General features: G+C 44.6%; 1 protein-coding gene across 1 annotated transcript in view; it reads left to right on the top strand.

The window, feature by feature from the left end:
- Nucleotides 1-20,818, top strand: part of St8sia1 (ST8 alpha-N-acetyl-neuraminide alpha-2,8-sialyltransferase 1) — a 150,871-nt gene that overhangs the window by 88,745 nt on the left and 41,308 nt on the right. The window contains exons 3-4 of the mRNA XM_041637806.1: nt 11,498-11,607; nt 18,624-18,716. Of these exons, the coding sequence (XP_041493740.1) occupies nt 11,498-11,607; nt 18,624-18,716 (203 nt within the window). The remainder of the gene's footprint in view (nt 1-11,497; nt 11,608-18,623; nt 18,717-20,818) is intronic.

Below are 20,818 nucleotides of genomic sequence, written 5' to 3'. Positions count from 1 at the left end.
GGGAACCTCTGAACTGTGTAGTCCGTCATGCCGTGGATGGGGACTTCTGGACTGTCTAGCCTGTCATGACATGGACATCTAAATTCATTCCAGTTGACAGTGGTGTGTGTGAGGGGTTGAGAGCATTTGATTGATTTTATACAAGAATATTATGGGACACTTCCAATTTCCCAGCTCTCCCCAGAGGTCTTTGAATGGGTGGAAGCGGGACTGCACTAGCGACTCTTCTATTGCTGTTGGAAGACTCTGCCCAGAGGAACTCGGAAAGAAAATGGCTCATTTCGGCTCACAACTCTCAAGTTACACTCTGCAACTGTGGGAATTCAGGTCAGGGACTCAGTCAGGAGCCTGGAGATAGGAACTGAAGCAGAGGTACTGGAGAATGTTGCTAACTGGGTTGATCCCATGTCTTGTTCAGCCTGGTTTCTTATAGCACCCAGGACCACCAGCCCAGGGGTGGCATCACCTACAATAGGCTAGGCCTTTCTGCATCAAACATCCATAAAAAAAAAAAAACACCCCACAGGCTTACTTATAGCCTTTTCTTATATGTGCATTTTCTCAATTCAGGCTCCTTTCAGATGACTCCATGAGTCATCTTGTTTCCAGTTGACATAAAACTAGTCAAAACTAGTCAGCCCAGGTTCCAAAAATATGCATTGTAAGTATGGGTGCTGGGGAGTCCAATTTATGGTGACCACATTATGAAAAATGGAGAGAAGGTGGCTACAAAGCAGAATGAAGTCAATCAGATGATTTTAGGTGGGAAACTTAGAGGCCACGTAAGTGATTAGAGACTTATCAAGGGGCTCCTCGCGATACTTTGGGAAGCCGAGCTAGGAATAAAGGGTGGTCAGGAGTCACCTCGCTCCCTTTGATGCTTTTCAGAGTGGGAAAAATGTAGGCAGCATTATTCCTAAAAAATATCTGATACTTTATGTCCTGGTTGTTTAATAGATCAATCAATCTTGCTTTCTTTTCTCAATGCAAATATTTAACTCATTAGCTGATCTTAGACTGTTAGTTCACGTCTCTAATCAGTGAAATTGGATTAACAATTTAGCAATCCACTGCATTACTGACTAATATGCAATATTTATAGCTGAAGACAACTTGGAAGTCTTAATTCATGTAACCTTTTAATGGAACAAACACTAAGTCAGAGGTCAGAATTTTTGACCTGGCCCTTTGCACAGCGCTCAGTAGCTGGGTGCTTGACAACAAATTCTTGTCAAATATCCTTAGTTGAATTTTGCTTGATGTTTGTAGTTCTTGATTTGGGGGAAATGGGAGGAAGGAGTACTATTGTGTTCCTTTTGGTGGCTAGGTCACTTCCAGAAGTAAGTGAGAGAACAGGAAATCAGTGACAGGCATGGGCTCTGCTGTCAGCAGCGGCCTCCTGCTGACACTTTGGTGGTGGTTTTGCTGAGTGCTGGGGGTGGTTTCCATGAACTGCCTTGTTTGGAAACATCAACAGAGGCTTCTGGTTTGAGACAAAATAACAGACAGTAAACCCAAAACTTTCCAAAGTGCGAGAGAAATGGTTTTATCCGACTCCATATAGATTTGCAAGCCAATGCACACAGCTCTGACTCATTAAGCATAAATAAATTCTAACTGGCATTTACTGTGTTTGCACCATCAAGTGTTCCTTGGGCGTGTGAGCACATCCTATCTGGCATGGTACCTACAGATCTGAAGGGTGAAAACAATCCCATGGGGGAGGTGGGGGAGGTGATGAAGGAAGGAAAACAGGAGCGGGACAAGGGTGCTGCAGCAGCTTCCACCAAGGTAGGGAGGCACATTCAGGTTGTGTTTGAGGAAGCAGACGTACACGAAAGGAGCGGAGATCTGCCTAGTTAATCTGGGGGCGCAAAAAAAAAAAAAAAAACAAGCAGAAAGTTCATGGTGGTGGTGGGTTCTGGATACCTTGGTAAGATCTGTGTCTGAGGGAACATGGTGGAACATTTAAGTTTAAGAAAGACTAATTTGCACCAGGCTTCATTTTGGAAAAATTAGAATATGACTGACTATGTACCATGGGGATGAACTAGAGACCATCTATATGTTACCAGTAACTGAGTGTGTGTGTGTGTGTGCGTCTGTGTGTGTGTGTGCACTCATGTGTGCTCTTAATTACATGGAGGGGAAGAATTCAAGAACCTCTGTAGCAGTGGGTGTTAGGACGATTTGAAAAGAGAAAAAACACAGAAACCAACTCAAGATTTCTAGTCTATGATACCAAGGGCCTGTTGGTTCACACACAGTTTGAATAGGGGCTATTGGCCACTTTGTGTCAGATATGACTCCTTAGTCCTCAGAGCTTATGGAGCGGGCACCAGTGTGCCCACAGAACCGTGGGTCAATAGAGTAGGAGGGGAAACACTGAAGCTGGGAGTTGGTTGAAGGCTGATGGGGTTCAGGGGAAAGCCTCACTAATACAGTGGTTCTTACCCTTCCTAATGCAGAGACCCTTGAATACAGTTCCTCATGTTGTGGTGACCCCAACCCTAAAATTATTTTTATTGCTACTTCATAACTGTAATTTTGCTACTTTTATGAATCATAATGCAAATAGTTTTGTTGGACTAATGGTGCCCTGACCCACAGGTTGAGAACCGCTGTACTAACAAAAAGGTGTTGCTCCCTAGGCCATTCCCAGTGAAGGATGGGCAAGCACAGGGCCTAGTGATGATGGGAGCGTCAGTCCTTCCTCCTTTCAGTCCCACCATGGAGGAGACTTCCTGCTACTTTGAAATGTTATGTGTCCTTATATCTCCTTACACCACGGGGAAAACAACAGCTCCAGTAAATTCTGATGAATTCTAAAATGGAGCCACACACATTCATGGTGTAAGGTACAGTCTCTGTCTCTGCTTTGGCACTCTGCAGGCAGAAATGACACCAGCAATGGATAATTAATTGGGCAGTGCCTAAGAGATGATCAATAAGTCTTCTAAATGGTCACATGGAGTCATACCATATGGGGTTGTGCCCTCAGCTAAAAGACTGTATGCAAAATATGCAAAATTTCAAAGCATTACTTTTTATAGTGGTTTTAACAACAAATTTTAATAAACAAAAGTACCAGTTTATGGCGGCCTTGCAAGCAAGAGGTCCTGAGTTCAATCCCAAGCACCCATGTCAAAAACCTCGTATGCCATTTACTTATAATTCCAGTACTGGGGATGTAGAGGCAGGAGGGTCCCTCCAGTCTAGCCAGCTCTGCAAGGCTCAGGTTCAGTGAGAGACCCTGTTTCTAAAAGATGAGGTCGAGAGTGATTGAGGAAGATACCCAGCTTTGAGTTCTGCCCCCCCCAACACAGAGAATGCTCAGTATATAAATATTCACATGAATCAATTCCCAGTTTCGCATGTTCTATAGAAAACATACTACTGACTTACCTTTCTCAAATCACAATAATGTTAGTAGAGAGAGGATACCAACCTCAGCATCGATGTCTTAGGGAAATCGTTCTCACACAACTGCCACTGTTAAATGCCTTTGAATGAAGAGATCTACAAGTGTTGTACAGTCGGTACTTACATAGCCCTAGAGAAAGCTTGGGATAATCTTTTCAACAGAATTCAGTAACTAAATATCTGTCATAAGAAGCATTGTCCTTTAAATAAATGAACTAATTACTAGATATTGTTCATCACACGCATGTTCCCGCATGAAAAGGAAGAATGCTGCTGGAAATTTAATTTGGACCCCCAAGGGCCTCGTCAAATGATGGGAAGGGCAAATGCATTCCGGTTTACCTCTTGGAAAGAAAGAGCTGGGGCTTCTTTGACTTAACAGCATCTGTTTTGCTTGGCCAGAGGGTATCCTGCTTGTTAGGAATTTTATTACTGGGAAACTGTTCATCTTTAGTTGACGAAATGAAGCCATTGAGCCAGAGACACAGTTATATGCATCTGAGGGATATTGGTAGAGGGTTGGGGCTTAATTGGTGTGTTGCTTCCAATATAATTAGGTCCTTGAACAGGGCAATGCAATTAAATATGTTGAGGAGGGCATAATCAGATGGGTGGATGATAGTGTAATTACATTCATAAGAGGGGGGCTATAATTAGACATGAAGGAGGGGGTGTGTTTAGACGCTTAGGTTGAGGGTATAATTAACATATGTGCAAGAAATTAAATTATGTGTGTGAGTGAAGTATAATTAAGTGTGGGCATCCAACTCCAGTGGTCGGTGAGGGGAAAGAGAAAGGATTGAGCTGGATGCAGGGAGGGCTGCGTTGATGTCCTTATGGTCAAAAACTTGAAATCTTCATCAAGAAAAGTGGGCATATGTTTTGACATGGCGACGAATCACAGTTGGCATGGTGCTGACAATCTTTGGGATCATTTAAAAGGTTAGCAATGCAAAACTTCTACTTGTCTGATATGGTTTAAGCTCCATACTTAATACTGGTAGTCACTCTTTCTAAAGTCTCATTTGATGGCTAAGAGATATGTTTTTTTCTGGCTTTAACCTTTAACATGTAAAAGAGCCTTCTTCTCTGTTACCATCAAGGAGAAAAAGGTTGGAGGGAAACGGTGTGAACAAACAAATAATCATAAAACCTCATTGCTCCCACTGACAACAAAAGCATGAACATTTCCTTCTGGTTTTATCCCCTTTGCATTGTCAAGTGAGAAAATTTGCATCAACTCTTAGCTCAGAGAGTACGACCTGAAGTTACACTCATAATGAAATCAGCAAATCTTAGCTATGGTAGCTCTGTTATTTTGAACTTTGAAAATAGCATTTGTTCCTAAATGGTTATGATATCCACCCTACAAAAGACCAACAAAGCAAAAGGTGTAAACCAGGGCTAGCAAGGGGGACTAGAAAGTCGGGGAGGAAGCTGGCAGAAGAGTCAGTGGCAGGCAAAACTCATTCAGGATACTGAAGACCATCACACTGAAGCAGGAGAGTACAGTGAGAATTCTAACGATCAGATCTGCCCTGTATTAACCGTAAAACCATGGGAGTTAGGTCTGGCATCACACCTGCTATCCTAGCAATTTGGGAGGCAGAAGCAGGAGTGCAAAGCCAGCCTCAGCTACGTCATGAGTTGAAGGCTGGCCTGGGTCACATAGTGGACCCTGTCTTAGTAGAATTATGCTAAGAACGAGCAAAGAAAAAGGAAAACCAACATGAAAGCAATGGAGACAACACACAAATTAACTTCATGTTTTTTGTTTTATGTGAATTTTTTTCTGTTGTTGTTGTTTCCCAAGATGAATTTTCTCTATAACAGCCCTGGCTATCCTGGAACTCGCTCTTTAGACCAGGCTGGCCTCAGACTCGCAGAGATCTGCCTGCCTCTGCCTTCCAAGTGCTGGGATTAAAGGTGTGTATCAGCCCAAGGGAGGGAGGAAGAGTGGAGGCATCTGACTTTGTGACTGACTCTGATTGGCATTTCTTCATTCTTTTAATTAGAAAACCATTCAGGGGTGTTCTGGTACTGTTTGCAGAAGGCTCAAGCCCCCAGGCTTCAGTTTTCAGATGCTGATGAATTTTTTTCACAAGTCATTGTATTGGCCAAGAATATTTTCACAGTTGGCTGTTGGAGTTGGTGGCTGACAAAGTTCTTCTAGCTTTCAGGGATGGCAAGATTGTTCAACAGTTAAAGGCGCTTGCTATGCAAGCCTGGTGGCCAAAGTCTGGTTCCTAACTGTAATCTAAATGTGGAAGGAGAGAAAGTGCTCTACAGAGTTGCCCTTTGACCTCCATAATGGCGCTGTCACTTTTGTGCCCACAACACATACACAATAAAACAGATAATTTAAAAAAAGTCTTCTAGCCTTCAAAAATACTTTACTATCATTCGTGGTGCAGAGCACCTAAGAGTCTAATTTCCACTTGCATTCACATATTAGCTTTCTGAATGCTATCTAATAGATGAGAAACCCCGGCCTTTTACTTCCGTACTCCGCATGTACCCAGCATGTTGTTGACGCCTGGTTTGCATTCTGCTAGACACACGCCATAGGAACAGGGCACACCCCAGCTTTCCTAGCAGCTCTCTACCCATAACAGATGCTTATCAAATGGCTGTTGAGTGAACATAGAAGTTGGTCACTAGCACTAAAACGAGGCCCAGAGGTGAGGTGTGGAAGATAAGGCGGGGGTGGGGGGAGCTCTCAGATGACCAGCTTTACAAACCACCTTCCTTTTAACGAGGGTGATAGGATTTGTTCTTTAGGTCTGAAGATTAATTGATTCGTCTGCTGCATCAAAAGGAAACCACAATGAATTAAATGACCATGCTCCTCATAGGCTCTGCTGTTTGGACACTCCATCTCCAGGCAGTGGTACTGTTAGCAGGGGCAGCTGGCTTCTCATAGGCTCCGCTGTTTGGACACTCCATCTCCAGGCAGTGGTACTGTTAGCAGGGGCAGCCTTGTTGGAGGAAGAGCATCATCCTGAGGTCTGCTTTGTGTGTCCACAGCCTCTTGCTACTTTCTGTTTCCCGTCTCAGCTTCACACTTGTGTTTGAAGATTCCTACTCCTGCTGCCACGCCTCCCCACCACACAGGACTCTTATTCCTCTGGAGCCACAACCCCAAATAAATTCTTTCTTCCATAAGTTGCTTTTGGTCATGGTGTTTATCAAAGCAAAGCATTTAGGCTGCTCGGCCACCAATCCATGGAACACATGGAACCATCCTGTTCAGTGTTTGATTGGACAGAGAAAGGTTCCAAAAGCTTCTCAATAAAAAAGCCTTCACATTTTAAATCTCATAGTTCTTTTTATGTGTTGTAGATACATCTTCAAAGAGACCAATGGTTTGAAAATCTGATTTTGCTAAAAATCCATGTGAATCCTCTAAACTAAAGTGATCTCACACAAAGATGTGGTATACGTGGTCGTGTTTTAGTAATACACTGAGCACCTTATTTACTTTCGCCTTGCTGGAAGAAAATACCCTGAAAAATATCTTAAGAGAAAAGTAGGGGTTTTTGGCCTGCATTTCCAGGGGGACACAGTCCACCATTGCAGGAACACAATGGCAGAGACAGGGAAGGTGCTGGTGGGAGCAGGGGCTGGCTCGTCACACCGAATCCATTCGTGCTCAGGGAACGAAGAGGAAGTAGATCTAAGCTATCCAGACTCAAGGCCCACTCCCAGTGACACACTTTCTCCAATGAGGCTCCACTTCTGAAAGGTTCCAAAAACTTCCCAAACTGCACTACCAGCTGGAGATCAGACTCGTGAGTCAACGGGAGGGCATTTCCATCCAAATCCCCAAAGCCCCATGAAGGAATTTAACTTTGTGTATAGCAATGTTGATTTTTATATAAATAAATGTATTGTAGTGTACAAATCATATATGGTGGTGTTCAATGGACTCACCTTCCTTTAACTCTCAGGAGGGCATTCTTATCACACTTGCTTTCCTATGGGGCACTGAGATGTTGAGGTGCCTGGGAAATGGGACTCTAAAGCAGATGACCTTATCACTGGGTTTCATCCAGCTAATGTTCTAATCAATCCTTTCACTTACAGTAATACTTTTTATTAATATGAGCAGGGGTGTGGCAGCTCACTACCCTACGTGGCCACAGCAATATGCAAGGAGATACATCAGAAAACAGCATGGAAGGCCTTCCTAAAGACACACCCTTAAAATTTTAAGAGTCACATGATTTGTCTCATGTATAGTATGCTAGAAGGAGATCCCTTAATATTCTTTGCAGCCCCAACTGTTGCCCAGAACCCTGGACCTAAACTAGACAAAGATGTCATTATCCCATTATTATTAGGTAGATAACACCCATAGGTTTTTCTCATTGAAAGCTTTGGTGTAGTGTTATTGTTCGCTGGTGTGTTAGCGTTGCCGGCAGAGTGTTCTCAGGCACTTGAGAGCATTTATTGAAATGAAGTGAGATGAATTTCCTCTGTGAGTTCAGCAGTTGTTAAGAAAATGAAGGAGCAAGCAAATGTCAGGTAAAAGTCATCTCACTGTGTTTTTCCTAAGTCCTCAAGTTGTGCTTTGGACTTTGGGGTGATGCTAAGGGTATAGACATCAATTCCTTAATTTTTTCTGCTAATAAAATGGTTCTTTATTGTTAAGACCAAGTTAGACAGTTAAACAAATTGCCCCTTGTTTTGTCCATGGAAGCACTGGAAATCTAGAATTGCCAAGGTGTAGACAAGTCCATGAACTCTGGTGGGGGAGACAAGGAATGGAAACAGGCTGAAAGTTGAGTGGGTTGCTCTTCCCAGGTTGCAGAGGGTGTTCTGTCCCACAGCATCCTGTACAGTATGGCCTCCCTGCGGAGGGAGGGAACAGAACATAGGGGCTTGTGACATCTGCTCCCCTGTCCCATAATCTGGTGATTGGGACTTAGAGGCTCAGCTACTTTCCAGCACCATGTCTGCGTGCATGCCTCCATGTCCCACCATGTTGATAATGGACTGAATCTCTGAACTCTTAAGCCAGTCACTCCAGTTGAATGTTTTACTTGATAAGAGTTGCTGTGGTTATGGTGTCTCTTTACAGCAATAGAAATCCTAACTAAGACACTCTTCGTTTTTTTACCTCACACAGACAAGTTCCTGACTGTGTGCTTAGTCACACACCTGATGAGGCCACTTGGACATCTGAAGGTCACAGCACCCTTGATGTTCTCAATGCTGACTTCTTAATCAGTCTCCGTACGCACTCCTACTGTGGTCTATAGCCCAGGAAGCAGCTGGTCATCTGTTGAAAACAAAACTCTTGGAGCCATTCCCTATTCCTCTCTTTTTCTCTCTTCTCTCTCCTTCCTTTCTTTCTGCACACCAGCAAATCCATTCAGCACTTGCTCCCGATCCTTCCATAATCTGACCTCTTTCCCTTCTCCTGTCCCCTGTTCCAGGTCACTAAAGTCCCTGGTCAGGAATATGGCACCAGACTCCTCCCTGGCCCCTTTTCCTGCCCAGACTCCCCTCAGCTTGTTGTCACTGCAGCGTGGGTCATGATGCCACCCCCTGCCCATTTCCGTTGACTTGGTTCTCATCTTAGAATAAAAATCACTGTTTTTATGGCTCCCTACATGGCCTTCGCCACCCTCTCCACACATTCTTACTAGTCTTTATTCTCTCTCTCTCTCTCTCTCTCTCTCTCTCTCTCTCTCTTTCTCTTGACCCATCTGCAGACAAAAGCAGCTCTTGACCCCCATCTCACCCCAGGAATGCTCCCTCCTTAAGGTGTTTGTGCCAGTAAGCTCTGCACATCCCTAAGTTCCCACATTCTCAGCTCCTCCAGGAATCTGCTCAAGGCTTTCCTATGCACGGTGGCGGATCACCCGCTGACCTTTGCAGCTCCTCTCAGGAGTGTGTCCGGACCCTCTTATGCCTATGCCCTGTTTCTCTCCACAGACCACCTCACCATCTGCCCCACCGTTCACTCCCCCTGCATTCCTTTACCCTTCTCTGTTATAGAGTGTGAGTGCCCAGGAAACACGGGTTTTGCTTTGTCCCTACCCCTCACATGTCACAGAAAACATTGTGGAATATACAAACAAGCCGACATGAGCGTCAGTCCCCAGCTTTCCGTCTCACCAATGGGAGATATCGCTGTGTTTTGAGTGTTGATTTCAAATCTTCTTTTTAGGAATGACTAAGAAAAATATGCATTGCTCTAAACCAAGCTGCTTTCCCTTGCCCGTCTCCCCTCATAGACCTCACTCGGGAGCAGTTTACTGGGCTGATCTCTGCTGTAGAAATGCAGTTCTTTTCTCCCAGTAGGCAACTGCTTAGACATTACACTCCAAACACCACATATTTATCACCAATATTTACATAGCTCTGGCTGTTCATTTTACCACTAGAAATCAAGAGAATAAAATCTTCTCACATTGGACTAAGTGCCTCCTTCAGCTACCAATGAAAGCAGAGACTCTTGGGGATTTTTTTTCCTGGCTGAGTTATTACTTCATGCCTAGGCAGGAGCCTTTTATTGTATATTCATGAGCTAATTCCATTTTGTCTTTGGTATAGTCTGTATCATTTGCGTGGATCGCATGCAAATAGATCATATGCAAATGACATGACCTATCAATCTGGCTGTTTTCTAGACCAGTTATGTATCTATTCAAGGTCTTTCCCCCAAGTACTCCGAAGACTGTGTTCTGTTCCAGCAGCTTCAAGGAGCCTGGGTACCCGGCAGTTCTTGCTGACCCAGCTAGAAGAGGCCAAATGATTCATTTCACGTTCAGGGACTATTACTGGCTTTCCATATTCCCTGGCTCTATAAATAGCGCTCCAGGGAGCACTCAGGCACACAGAACATTTTCTTTGTATTCTAGCTAGATATTTGCAGAAGAAAGTCACATGCTGTCTGGTTTGACACAAGTCACCTGTCCCTTAATGGCTCCCAAGTTCTAAACAGAGCCACCCAGAGTGTTCTGCTCACAGCAGCGTGTTTTCTTCCAGCAAACACTGTCGCCCTTGTTTGTACTGTGTCCCCTGCCTGGCAGGATCCTGAGTATTCGTGTGTGTGTGTGTGTGTGTGTGTGTGTGTGTGTCTGAGGGCCAAAGGTCAGCGCCGGGTATCTTTTTCAATTGCTTTACATCTTGTTTTGGGGGAAGGATCTTGCACTTAGCCTGGAGCTCATGAGTCGGATGGGCTACCTGGCCAGTGAGCTCCAGAATCTCCTTGTCTTCAACCCCCGCCCCACCCCACCCCTGCCGCTGGGATTCCAAGCACACACAGTCACATTCTGCTTTTTCATACAAGTTGTACAGCTCACGTTCAGGATTCACACTCGCTAGGCAAGCACTTGACTGCCTGAGCCATCTCCCTAGCCCTCTACTGATCCTTCAAGTGCTAAAGCTTTGTCTGAGGGCCGGGGGACAGTACTGCCTGCTCCTTTAGGGTGTCACATAGCAGTTGCTGAGGCTTCCACCTTGGTGAAGTCAGCAACTTCATGGTACAGTTTAGCTGGTGACTGAAGTTCACACTCTTGCCCCTTTTTTCTCTTGCCGCCTCAGACTTCTGTGTCCTTGCTGTCTCCAGCAGTTAACATAAGAAATACCCAGACGCTGTTGGGGAGTGGACAGCCCATGGTGTCTTTGCACTCACATGGAGAACAGAACTCATTTGGCTTTATTTCCTGTCTAAGGCGTTTAGAAGCAATCCTGTGTTTAGTTTGGACTTTTCTGTTTTCCCTCGCAAACACCTTGTGCTGTATGCTCGGCCAATTTGAGAAGGAAAGAAAAAAAAACACAAAGCAATAACGCCACTACATTTAAATATATTCCAGGGACTTTTTGTTTGTTTGTTTTGCCTTACTCCCCACCCCCACCCCCACCCCGTGCCCCTTTTTCACCCCTAAGAAACAGGCCAGATTGTTCCTCAGCAATTCAGTGACGTCCATCTTCTTCCCAGGGTTCTTTTTGGCCCTGCCAAGTCTGCCTTCAAATTCCTCAGGTCTGCTGCTGTCAATAATGATTTCTGAGCGCTTGTGTGTCCTTTGCAGTGAAAACCCGCCTTGTTTTCTGTTGCTAGGCAACCCCCTTCCAGCTGCCATTGAAGAAATGCGCGGTGGTGGGAAACGGTGGGATTCTGAAGATGAGTGGCTGTGGCCGCGACATAGACGAAGCAGATTTTGTCATGCGGTAAGAGAGCACCCACAGCGTGGCCTCTGAGTCCTCTCTTTTGTCCCACCCTTCCATAAGCCCCCGGCCTTTCAAACCTAGTGGCTTGCAATTAATCTCCTGTCGCCTGTCTTTAGTTTCTCTTCAAGCCCATAGACAAGTGAGGTTATGAGTGCCCTAAAGGGAGCAAGGGAACTTTCCCCAAGGAATCTCAAAGCTAAGAAGGCTGGGCAGCAACAGAGGTAGTTCTGCTGCTCATGAGGGCAGCAGGGAGGAGAGCGAGGGCTAGGATCTTCCCTGAGATTGTCTACTTGGGTGATTAAAACCTTGCAAACTGCTCTTTCCTCAGGGCTCACTCCACATGAATAAACATTTTAGTCACTGTGAGGGTACCCTTCTCTTCTTAGCTTTCCCCAGGGCATTTGAAAGCAGCGAGTGGGATCTAAAGATGGGGTTTTGGTCTGAGTTGTGACTATGAATGTGACAAGAAAGATCAGCGAGTAAACCACATCAGAAGGAATCTTGATCAAGGGACTGAGCAGCATGGGGAGGTGGGGACACAGACCTGAGTGGTGGTAAAGGACAAGAGACCCCCTTCAGGGCAGTGATAAAAACTGCTAAGCCTGACCAAGGGAAGACGCCATCCAACTGTAAGTCTGGGCAAATGCTGAGGAGGAGGCCTGTAGAGCCCAGCTTATTGGAGACACAGTGTGGGAAAAGGAAAGCATGTCTCATTGAGGAAGCAGAAAGAACACTGAGAGGCTGGTGGAATCTTTCAGGTGAACCCTCAAATTTCAAGGATGTAGGAATGACTATGAACCAGAAACCCAAGGATTCTGGAACCCGACAGAGACTTAAGTTTGATTCCTGGCATCTACCTAAAAGGCTGGGTGCAGACTAGTAGCCTTTACATGTACAACACACACACACACACACACACACACACACACACACACACACCATGGAATCACATGTAGGGTGGGGGTGGTGCTCTAAGCATTCTAATTCCACATGGAACTCTACATTATTTGAGTGGTTCGGGTGGAGCCATTTTCCTAGCATTTGCCACATACCCTCTCAGAAGAGAGTTACTTTGCCACCAAGGCATGTTGTCTCCTTTGGTGAAACTTGTAGCAGTGGGGTGTGGGGTGTAGGTATGGACCTGGGGGCGCCTTCCATCCCTGCCTTTCCTTCAAGAGTACTCTAATGTCATTTTCCACTGGAGAACTGTGTTTTCTTCTTGGCTACTACTTATTTCATTTGACTTTATTTTTGCAATGTATACGAATATTGGGGAAAGGAGTGGACAGCTTTTCATTTAAGACCATGAGTGCAATACTCGATGCAGAAGAGGCCCTGGAGCCAAATCCTTTCCTTGTTCCCCCGCAGGCTGAGGAACAAGGTTTAATAAACTCTAAAGCAGAGAAGCTTCACGAAGCAGCCTTCTTTACAGCTCCAGTTAGTGTGGCTTGGGTATCACGAGACATGGGAGAAGGTGCAGGAGAAATAAGAACATCATAGGAGTGGAATAAATCTCACAGAAGGCAGAGGCAGGTGAGAGTACAGGGAGCCTCAGTGATGTCAGGCACCTACTCCAGTCCCTGGGTTTTCACATGAGGCTGAAAAGCTAATGAAGAACCTAGGGTTGGGAGAACACGCCAACTGCACGGTTGACCAGGCTGGTGCACTACACTGTGTTTCGTTACCTCTGCCTAGGCCATTAGAGGAAGGATAAGGAGACATTCCTCAGTCGATTCTGATTTTATACATGCTTCTATGAATACTGTGTCATTGTCGTATTTCCGTCCTTTCCGAACCTGCAGGCTTCCCCGGAACACAGTTGAGGAGCTTCCTCTACACGCTAAGTGAAGCAGTGTTAGCAGAGGTTGCAAGGCAGCAGCCTGGTCCTGCAGCTCCAGCAGGCTGCACATAACCAAGTAGCTCCATGATTCTGCCCACCACTGACCCATCATTGTCTCAGCTCTCACCCTGACCCGCAAGCCAATTCTTAAGTTTTCCCTTAAATTGCTAGCCTGTTCACCCTGGAGGGTACATTCTTGCCCTCATAGATAACTATCCTCATTTGGGGTGGAGGCGGCCTGTCCTATGAGGTTTTATTTGCCTGGAACTTAAGGTGACTCAAGAGAAGGGCTAAGAACAGCAACATTTCTGCTTTAACACCCAAAGAGTGGGCACAAGATGGGAGGAGACACTAGTCTCTCCTCTTGCTCTCAGTTACCCTATAGCCCAAGGGGGAGTCAAGCTTTTTGGCAAAAACAGATTCTACTGCTGCTGGGTGTGTGTGTGTGTGTGTGTGTGTGTGTGTGTGTGTGGCTACCATTAGGAAGATGAATATTTTTAACCTCACATGTAAAAGAGCCAGCCTAAGCACCACCAGGGATTATCTTGTGGTGTCCCATTTATCCCAAATAAGCACGACTAGGTTGGCCTTTTACACAACCTGCTGTTGATACCATCTGTACAAGTTCAGAACCTGGGGGATTAGACTGCACGTGGTCTGGGCAAATGCAGTGGGGGGAAGGGGTCTTCACATAGTCTTGCCTGTAGAGTGTACCCAGATTACAGCTGAAAATGTCCTCCAGGCATGTTCTTCAACCATCCCATAATGTTCTTTGCATAGACATTTTTTAAACATATCCTTCAAAATGTTAAAAACCAACTTCCCATTTTTCAAAGTGCACATTTATTCTTTAACCAAAAGAAGCACTTTAAAAATAATCTCTGGGGCTCAGTGGGTAGGGTACTTGCATAAAAACTGGACTTGGTAGGACACACTTCTAGCCCCAGCACTCGAGAGGTGGATGGGAAGTTTAGGGTCATCCTTGGCTACATAGGGAATTGGAGACATTCCCGGCTACAGGAGACCCTGTCTCAGAACAACAACAAACTCTTGAATTCAGTTTCTCTAGGACATTTAGGAGGCAGGAGTAGTAATAGGTACACGCTGAAGACTATTGCATGTGTAAGGATTACACACTGGAGATGACTGCATGTGTACTGATTACACGCTGAAGACTATTGCATGTGTAACGATTACACACTGAAGACGACCGTGTGTAACTATTACACGCTGAAGACGACCGCATGTGTAACTATTACACGCTGAAGACGACCGTGTGTGTAACTATTACACGCTGAAGACAACCGTGTGTGTAACGATTACACGCTGAAGACGACCATGTGTGGAACTATTACACGCTGAAGATGACCGTGTGTGTAATGATTACACGCTGAAGACGACCGTGTGTGTAACTATTACACGCTGAAGACGACTGCATGGCTCAGAGCCTTTCGGATTATGTGCAGAGGAATGTTCTGCATGCTTACACACACACACACACACACACACACACACACACAAAACTGTTTTTCCCGAGTGGTGTCTTCTGTTCACCACGTTCCTTTCTCATCTATCGCCCTCTTCTGCTCTTGGATCTCTTTCAGGATCACAAGCATCACTGTTTTGGAAACACTTTAAGCAACTAATATCTCTCTCAATTGTGCCAACAAGCAATAATGTGAAATTTGGGACACTTTATACAATTATGCCTTATTAGAAGCAATTTGGCTGTATTAAATGGGCCTTTTATGTAAATCCATGTAATTATCAATTTAGAAATTGAGGAGCTAAGCACATAGTGCACTTTTCCTAAGGAAAGAGACGCAGGGAAGTGCCCCTGCTATTGTGCCGGAAGAATGTTTACAGACCAGAAGGCAGCCGTTCACTATGCGTTGTCAGCATATTCCAGCAAGCCGCATGTGAAGTCCGGCTTGTTAGCAGCACACCTCTGTTACCAGGGAAAACCAGTTCTGCAAATCTTATTGTTGTTTTGGTTCAGATTTTTATGTGTTTGTTTATTGACTCTGTTTATTGATTGACAAAATTTTTCTTGAGATTTTACTCTGTGGTAGAAGATATAAATGGATCCAGTTATATGAAGCATGGAACACAGAAGAAGAAAAATATTTGTAGTTGAAAATAAATTCGCTATTGGCAAAACAGGTTACGAAGACTCTCTAGCAAAGTGCAGAACCTGTAGTTGATTCTCAGATGTTAACAAGGGCAGTCGAGATCAAAGTGTCCTTAAGAGGCCTTTGTTTTATTTGGGAAGCCATCTTGTCTTTGCAAAGGTTAGTTAGACAGAGCAGTCACAATCAGATCCACACTACCGCTTGATGGGAACTGGGTTTTGATGACTGAGTCCACCCTTCTGCACAACCCCCCAGGAAACCACATGGGTATGGTGTCACCACGAGCTTGTAGATGCTTCTAGAGTAGGCTTTGTGACCAGTTCCTCCCCAGCTTCCTACGGTGCTTTCAATGGATATTCAATAGCTGGCTGACCTGTGTGTGGTTACCAGAACATTCAGCTTTTGTATTACTCACAAGCAGATGAAAGGGAGACTTTTAATCAACACGGAGACGTTTCTGCTTGGATGGCCTGGTGTGGCAGGAGTCACGAGGCTTGTAAGAAAGAGAAGCTGACCATGGGAGCAGGTCAGCTGATAGGTGTGTGGGCAAGTTCAGCTCCTAGAGCACACTGGTAGGGAAAATTTAGCAGTTCACAGAGACCACAATATTTGTAAAACTCATCTTTATCTATAAATAAACCATGCAAAGTGGATGTGCTCTGATGTGGCAGGAGTCAAGTCGTATATGTGGTCGGAGAGGAGAGACTCAACTTTTAATACAAATGCACAATTGGGTTCTTTCTGACAGGATGGTTTTGAACTTTGGCTGTATAAACATCAGAGACTGTTAGCAGAGTTCTCTTAGTTCTCACTATGACCCAGGAAGGCACACAAAGTTGTTATTCTAGTATTAGGTCATGGAGGAACTATGGCCAGGGAACTGCAGGAACCTCCCGATGCCCCCAGGCAGGAAGTCACAGGTTTGGGTATGACACAATTGTGTTTCCCACTGTGTGCACTCAAGGCATTGTGACCAAAGGAGACTGTTAGGGCCGGGATGGAGTTTGGGGATACAAGTGGGTTGATTGCTTTCTCTCATGAGAATACAGCACTGTTCAGACCAGGAAGATGGCTCAGCTGGTGAAGGACTAGCCACACAAGCTTGAGGATGTGAGTTCCACCCCCCTAGTGCCCCGTGAAAATAGCAAACGCCAGGCATGGTGGCATGTGCCCATAATCCCAGTGCCGTGAAAGCGGAGGCAGGAGGATCCTGGAGCACACTGGCCAGCTAGTGCAGCCAGGTCAGTGAGCTCCAGGTCCAGCGAGGGACAGGGATTGAGGAGGACACTTATTGTTGACCTCTGCTCTTCACATGTGTGCACACATGTATGGATATGCACTGGTACAGCATATGCATGTGCGTGCACACACGAGAGCATATCACACACACACACACACACACACACACACACACACACACACACGCTGCTTTTACTTTTGCCCTTGGCAGAGCAGAAATGGTACAGAATGCCACCATTCTTTGGGTACAATGCCCTGTCATCACATTAACCCACCGACACCTTAGTCACATATACAAAAATCCTTCATGCATTAGGTTAGCTGAGTAGTAGGTGACCCAGAAAGTGCTGCTATTATGTAAATTTCTGGAAAATAAAGAAAAACACAGGAAACAACCCAATCCATCAGTGTTTTATAAAAACTGATGTAGGTAGAGAATGTGGGGTGGGGCACCTGCCCTCTACCTTCTGCGCCTTCATTCCAAGTTTAAAGTACTCTGTCCCACACTTCAAATGCTGTTTCTTTTTCATCATTTATAAAGATTCATCTTATTTTATAAGGATGTGTGCAAGCTCGCGTCAGTTCATATGTACCACACGTGTGCAGATGCCAACAAAACCCAGAAGACGGCACTAGAGCTCCTAGAATTGGATTGACAGGCAGTTGTGAGTCCTGTGTCCTTTGCAAGAGCATTAAGTACTCCTAACGGCTGAGCTGCCTCTCAGGCCCCTATTTTATTAGTTAATTGCTGTAAGACAATGGTCTTTTATCCTGTCACTTGCATTATTTTTAATAAAATGCTGATTGGCCAGTAGCCAGGCTGAAAGTATTGGCAAGGTGACCAGGCAGGAAGTAAAGGCAGAGCAATGAGAATTCTGGGAAGAGGGAAGGGCTTGACATGACCCAGACGCAGAGGAAGCAAGATGAGAATGCCTCGACATTTAAGGTACCAAGCCACGTAGCTAACATAGACAAGTATTATGGGCTAAGGTAAGTTATAAGAGTTAATAAGAAGCCTGAGATACTGGGCCAATCACTTTATAATTAATGTAGACTTCTGTGTGATTTACTTGGGACTTAACAACTATAGGAACCAGGCAGGACAGAAACATCAGCCAACAATTAATTAATTCATTCATTCTACTTATTTTTCTTATTTATTTATTTATTTATTCATTCATTCATTTTATCTATATATATTATCTATCTATCATCTATCTATCTATCATCTGTCAGGTACCTATCATCTATCTGTCTATCTATCTATCTATCTATCTATCTATCTATCTATCTATCTATCTATCTTATACAAGGTTTCGTGTAGCCCAGGCTGACCTCAAACTCGCTGTGTAACCAAAGTTACTTTGGGCTCTGTATCCTCTACCTCCCAAGTATGGGATTGCAGGTGTAGAATACCATACTTCAGATGTATTTTTAGTAAAACAGACATTGTTGTTATTGTCTCTTTTCTTTGGTAGATCATCTACTTCTGTCACTGACATTTGCTTCTAAAACAGCAACAACACCCCCCCCCACATTCTCTCTCTCTCTCTCTCTCTCTCTCTCTCTCTCTCACACACACACACACACACACACACACACACACACACACACAAATCACATAAGCCCCAGGACTTTGGTAATGCTAATAGTGAATTAGTCATCTAATGCCCATGAAAGGGAAAGGTGCTGAAAACAGTTATTTGTGAATTGAGCCAGAATTAACTTTCCTCTTTGGGTCCTTATCATCGACTTGATTTAAAAGTACATGAGTCATTCTGAAGCATTCCTTTTTGTGTTTCTAGATGCAATCTCCCTCCCTTGTCAAGTGAGTACACCAGAGATGTCGGCTCCAAAACTCAGCTGGTGACAGCTAATCCCAGCATAATTCGCCAGAGGTAAGACTGAAGGTGTCTGTCTTTGTGGGGACTGAAGATGAAGGTCTGTGAAGTCATCAGCGTCTTAAAGGGAGTGCGCATAAGTCAGCCTCGGAAACAAAGAGGGAAGCCATCTGGACAGGCAGGAAGGATGGAGGAGGGAATGGTAAATAAGCTAGGCAGTGTGGCGGGAGGGCTGGGGATTTCATGCTTCCTCTCTCTGTTAGAGATGGTGGAAAGGACAGGGGAATCGATTGTTTTGCTGAGAGCCCCGCATAGAATCCTGCCCACTCAATACTACTCATATCCACCATGCTGGCCTGGTCCGACTTTCCGATCAGCAATTGTGAACTGACTTGTTAAACTAAAAGCAAAGAAACGACCAATTTGCCACATGCACACAAAATGGCAATGCTTTCAGAATGTATAAGAGCGTGCAGTTATATTAGATTGACTATACCATATCAAACTTTGGAGGGCAGAAGGAAAATTCTTTGCGGTATCAATTTCAGAATACTTGGCAGTCACTATGGGAGCATTTGGGAGTTAGTCTCTCATGAATGAAACCTACTGATGAGCTAAGACTGTTTAGAAAGAAAGAGAGAGTAGGGGACCCACCCGTGGGTCTGACCTACTGGATTTGAAGTGTGTTTGTTCAAGTATCCTTCAAAATAATTTAAGAAATGCCATCCTTTTCTTAACAGTTATCAGATTGTTTAGCATTCTTGGCAGGAGTTAAATTGCAGCTGTTCAGTTCCTTACGTGTTATTTATGTGCTCTATGTGCTCATTGTCAAATCTCAGAGTGGTTTTTGGTATGATCTGTCGTGATGTGAAAGCCCGGGTCAGATTACTTCTGTCACAAAGGAAGTGTCACTGGATAGAATCTTCTCCCTGACACCTAATTAATCAACATAAAATAAGGTGTGGGGACCGCCCAGAGTCTGTCCCTGAATAAGATGAAGCACAACATATTCTGGTTTCCTCTAGAGATATTCCCGTTCCACCCCAACTTAGGAGAAGACTCCTCTGTTATGAATGTGTCCTTTTGTGGCCTGGAGGTTTGTGCAACACCAGACTTCATTCATCAACAACGGTTTTCTTTCTGTTTCTTCTCTACCTTTCTCATGTGTATGTGAGTGTGTGTCCACACCACACACACACATACGCATATACACACACATACACACACAGACACACATGCAAAAATACATATGTAACACACACATACACGCATGTACATACACATACACACATGCACACACTCACACGTACACATGCATACACATGTGCAGGCAAATACACACGTGGAGGCCAGAAGTCAACACTGTATGTATTTCTCAATTACTTTTCCATCTTATTTTCTGAAAAAAAAAATCTGATTTCTAACTAAATTTAGAGGCCGCCGATTAGCTGGGTTGGCTGGCTAACCAGCAAAGTCACATGATTCTCACACCCCTGTCTCCCAAGTGCTAGGGTAACAGGTCTCCACTACTGCACATGGCTTTTACATGGCACTGAGGATCTGAACTCAGGTCCTTCCTCGTGGGAGCAAGCACTTCATGAGTGAGCCATTTCCCCCGCTTCCTAGCAAACATTTTATGTATGTACTTTACAAAAGTATTCTGATTTTTATGGAAAGTAACTTGGGCTTATATAATAAGATCAGAACAGTATCTCCTTGAAGTTTACATGTTTTAGATGGAGTTCCTGAAACTTCTACCCCTTCTGCTGACTTTTTTCTTTCTCTTATCTTCAAACGCAGAGCACTGTTTCACTGCTAGCACCAAGGATTAGCCATTCAGCTGGATTAGAAGGCAGACCTAAAGCTAGAATTGAATGCAGTAGAGATGAGAAAGAACTGCCCAGATTGAGCACAGTGGTGATGAAAATGCATCTAGGAGGCTATGAATGCACAGCGCGCAAATGAGAGGCAATGCTACATCGTGGTAGATAGCATGGGGGCAGGAGCTGGGTGTATAGCTCATCGGGAGAGTGCTTGCCAACCACATACATGCCCTGCCTTCAATCCCAGCACCAGCAGATCTGCTTCTGAGTTTAATACTTCTACACTTATAGCTCTGTAATCGGAGTTGTTTAACCTTCTTTCTGTTAGTTGGGAGT

The sequence above is a fragment of the Microtus oregoni genome, unplaced genomic scaffold, assembly GCF_018167655.1.
Source record: "Microtus oregoni isolate MIOR12 unplaced genomic scaffold, Mior012 000002F_ref0000024, whole genome shotgun sequence".
NCBI classification, from domain to species: domain Eukaryota; kingdom Metazoa; phylum Chordata; class Mammalia; order Rodentia; family Cricetidae; genus Microtus; species Microtus oregoni.
The sequence above is the reverse complement of the archived record's forward strand: the minus strand, read 5'-3'. Positions and strand labels throughout refer to the sequence as shown.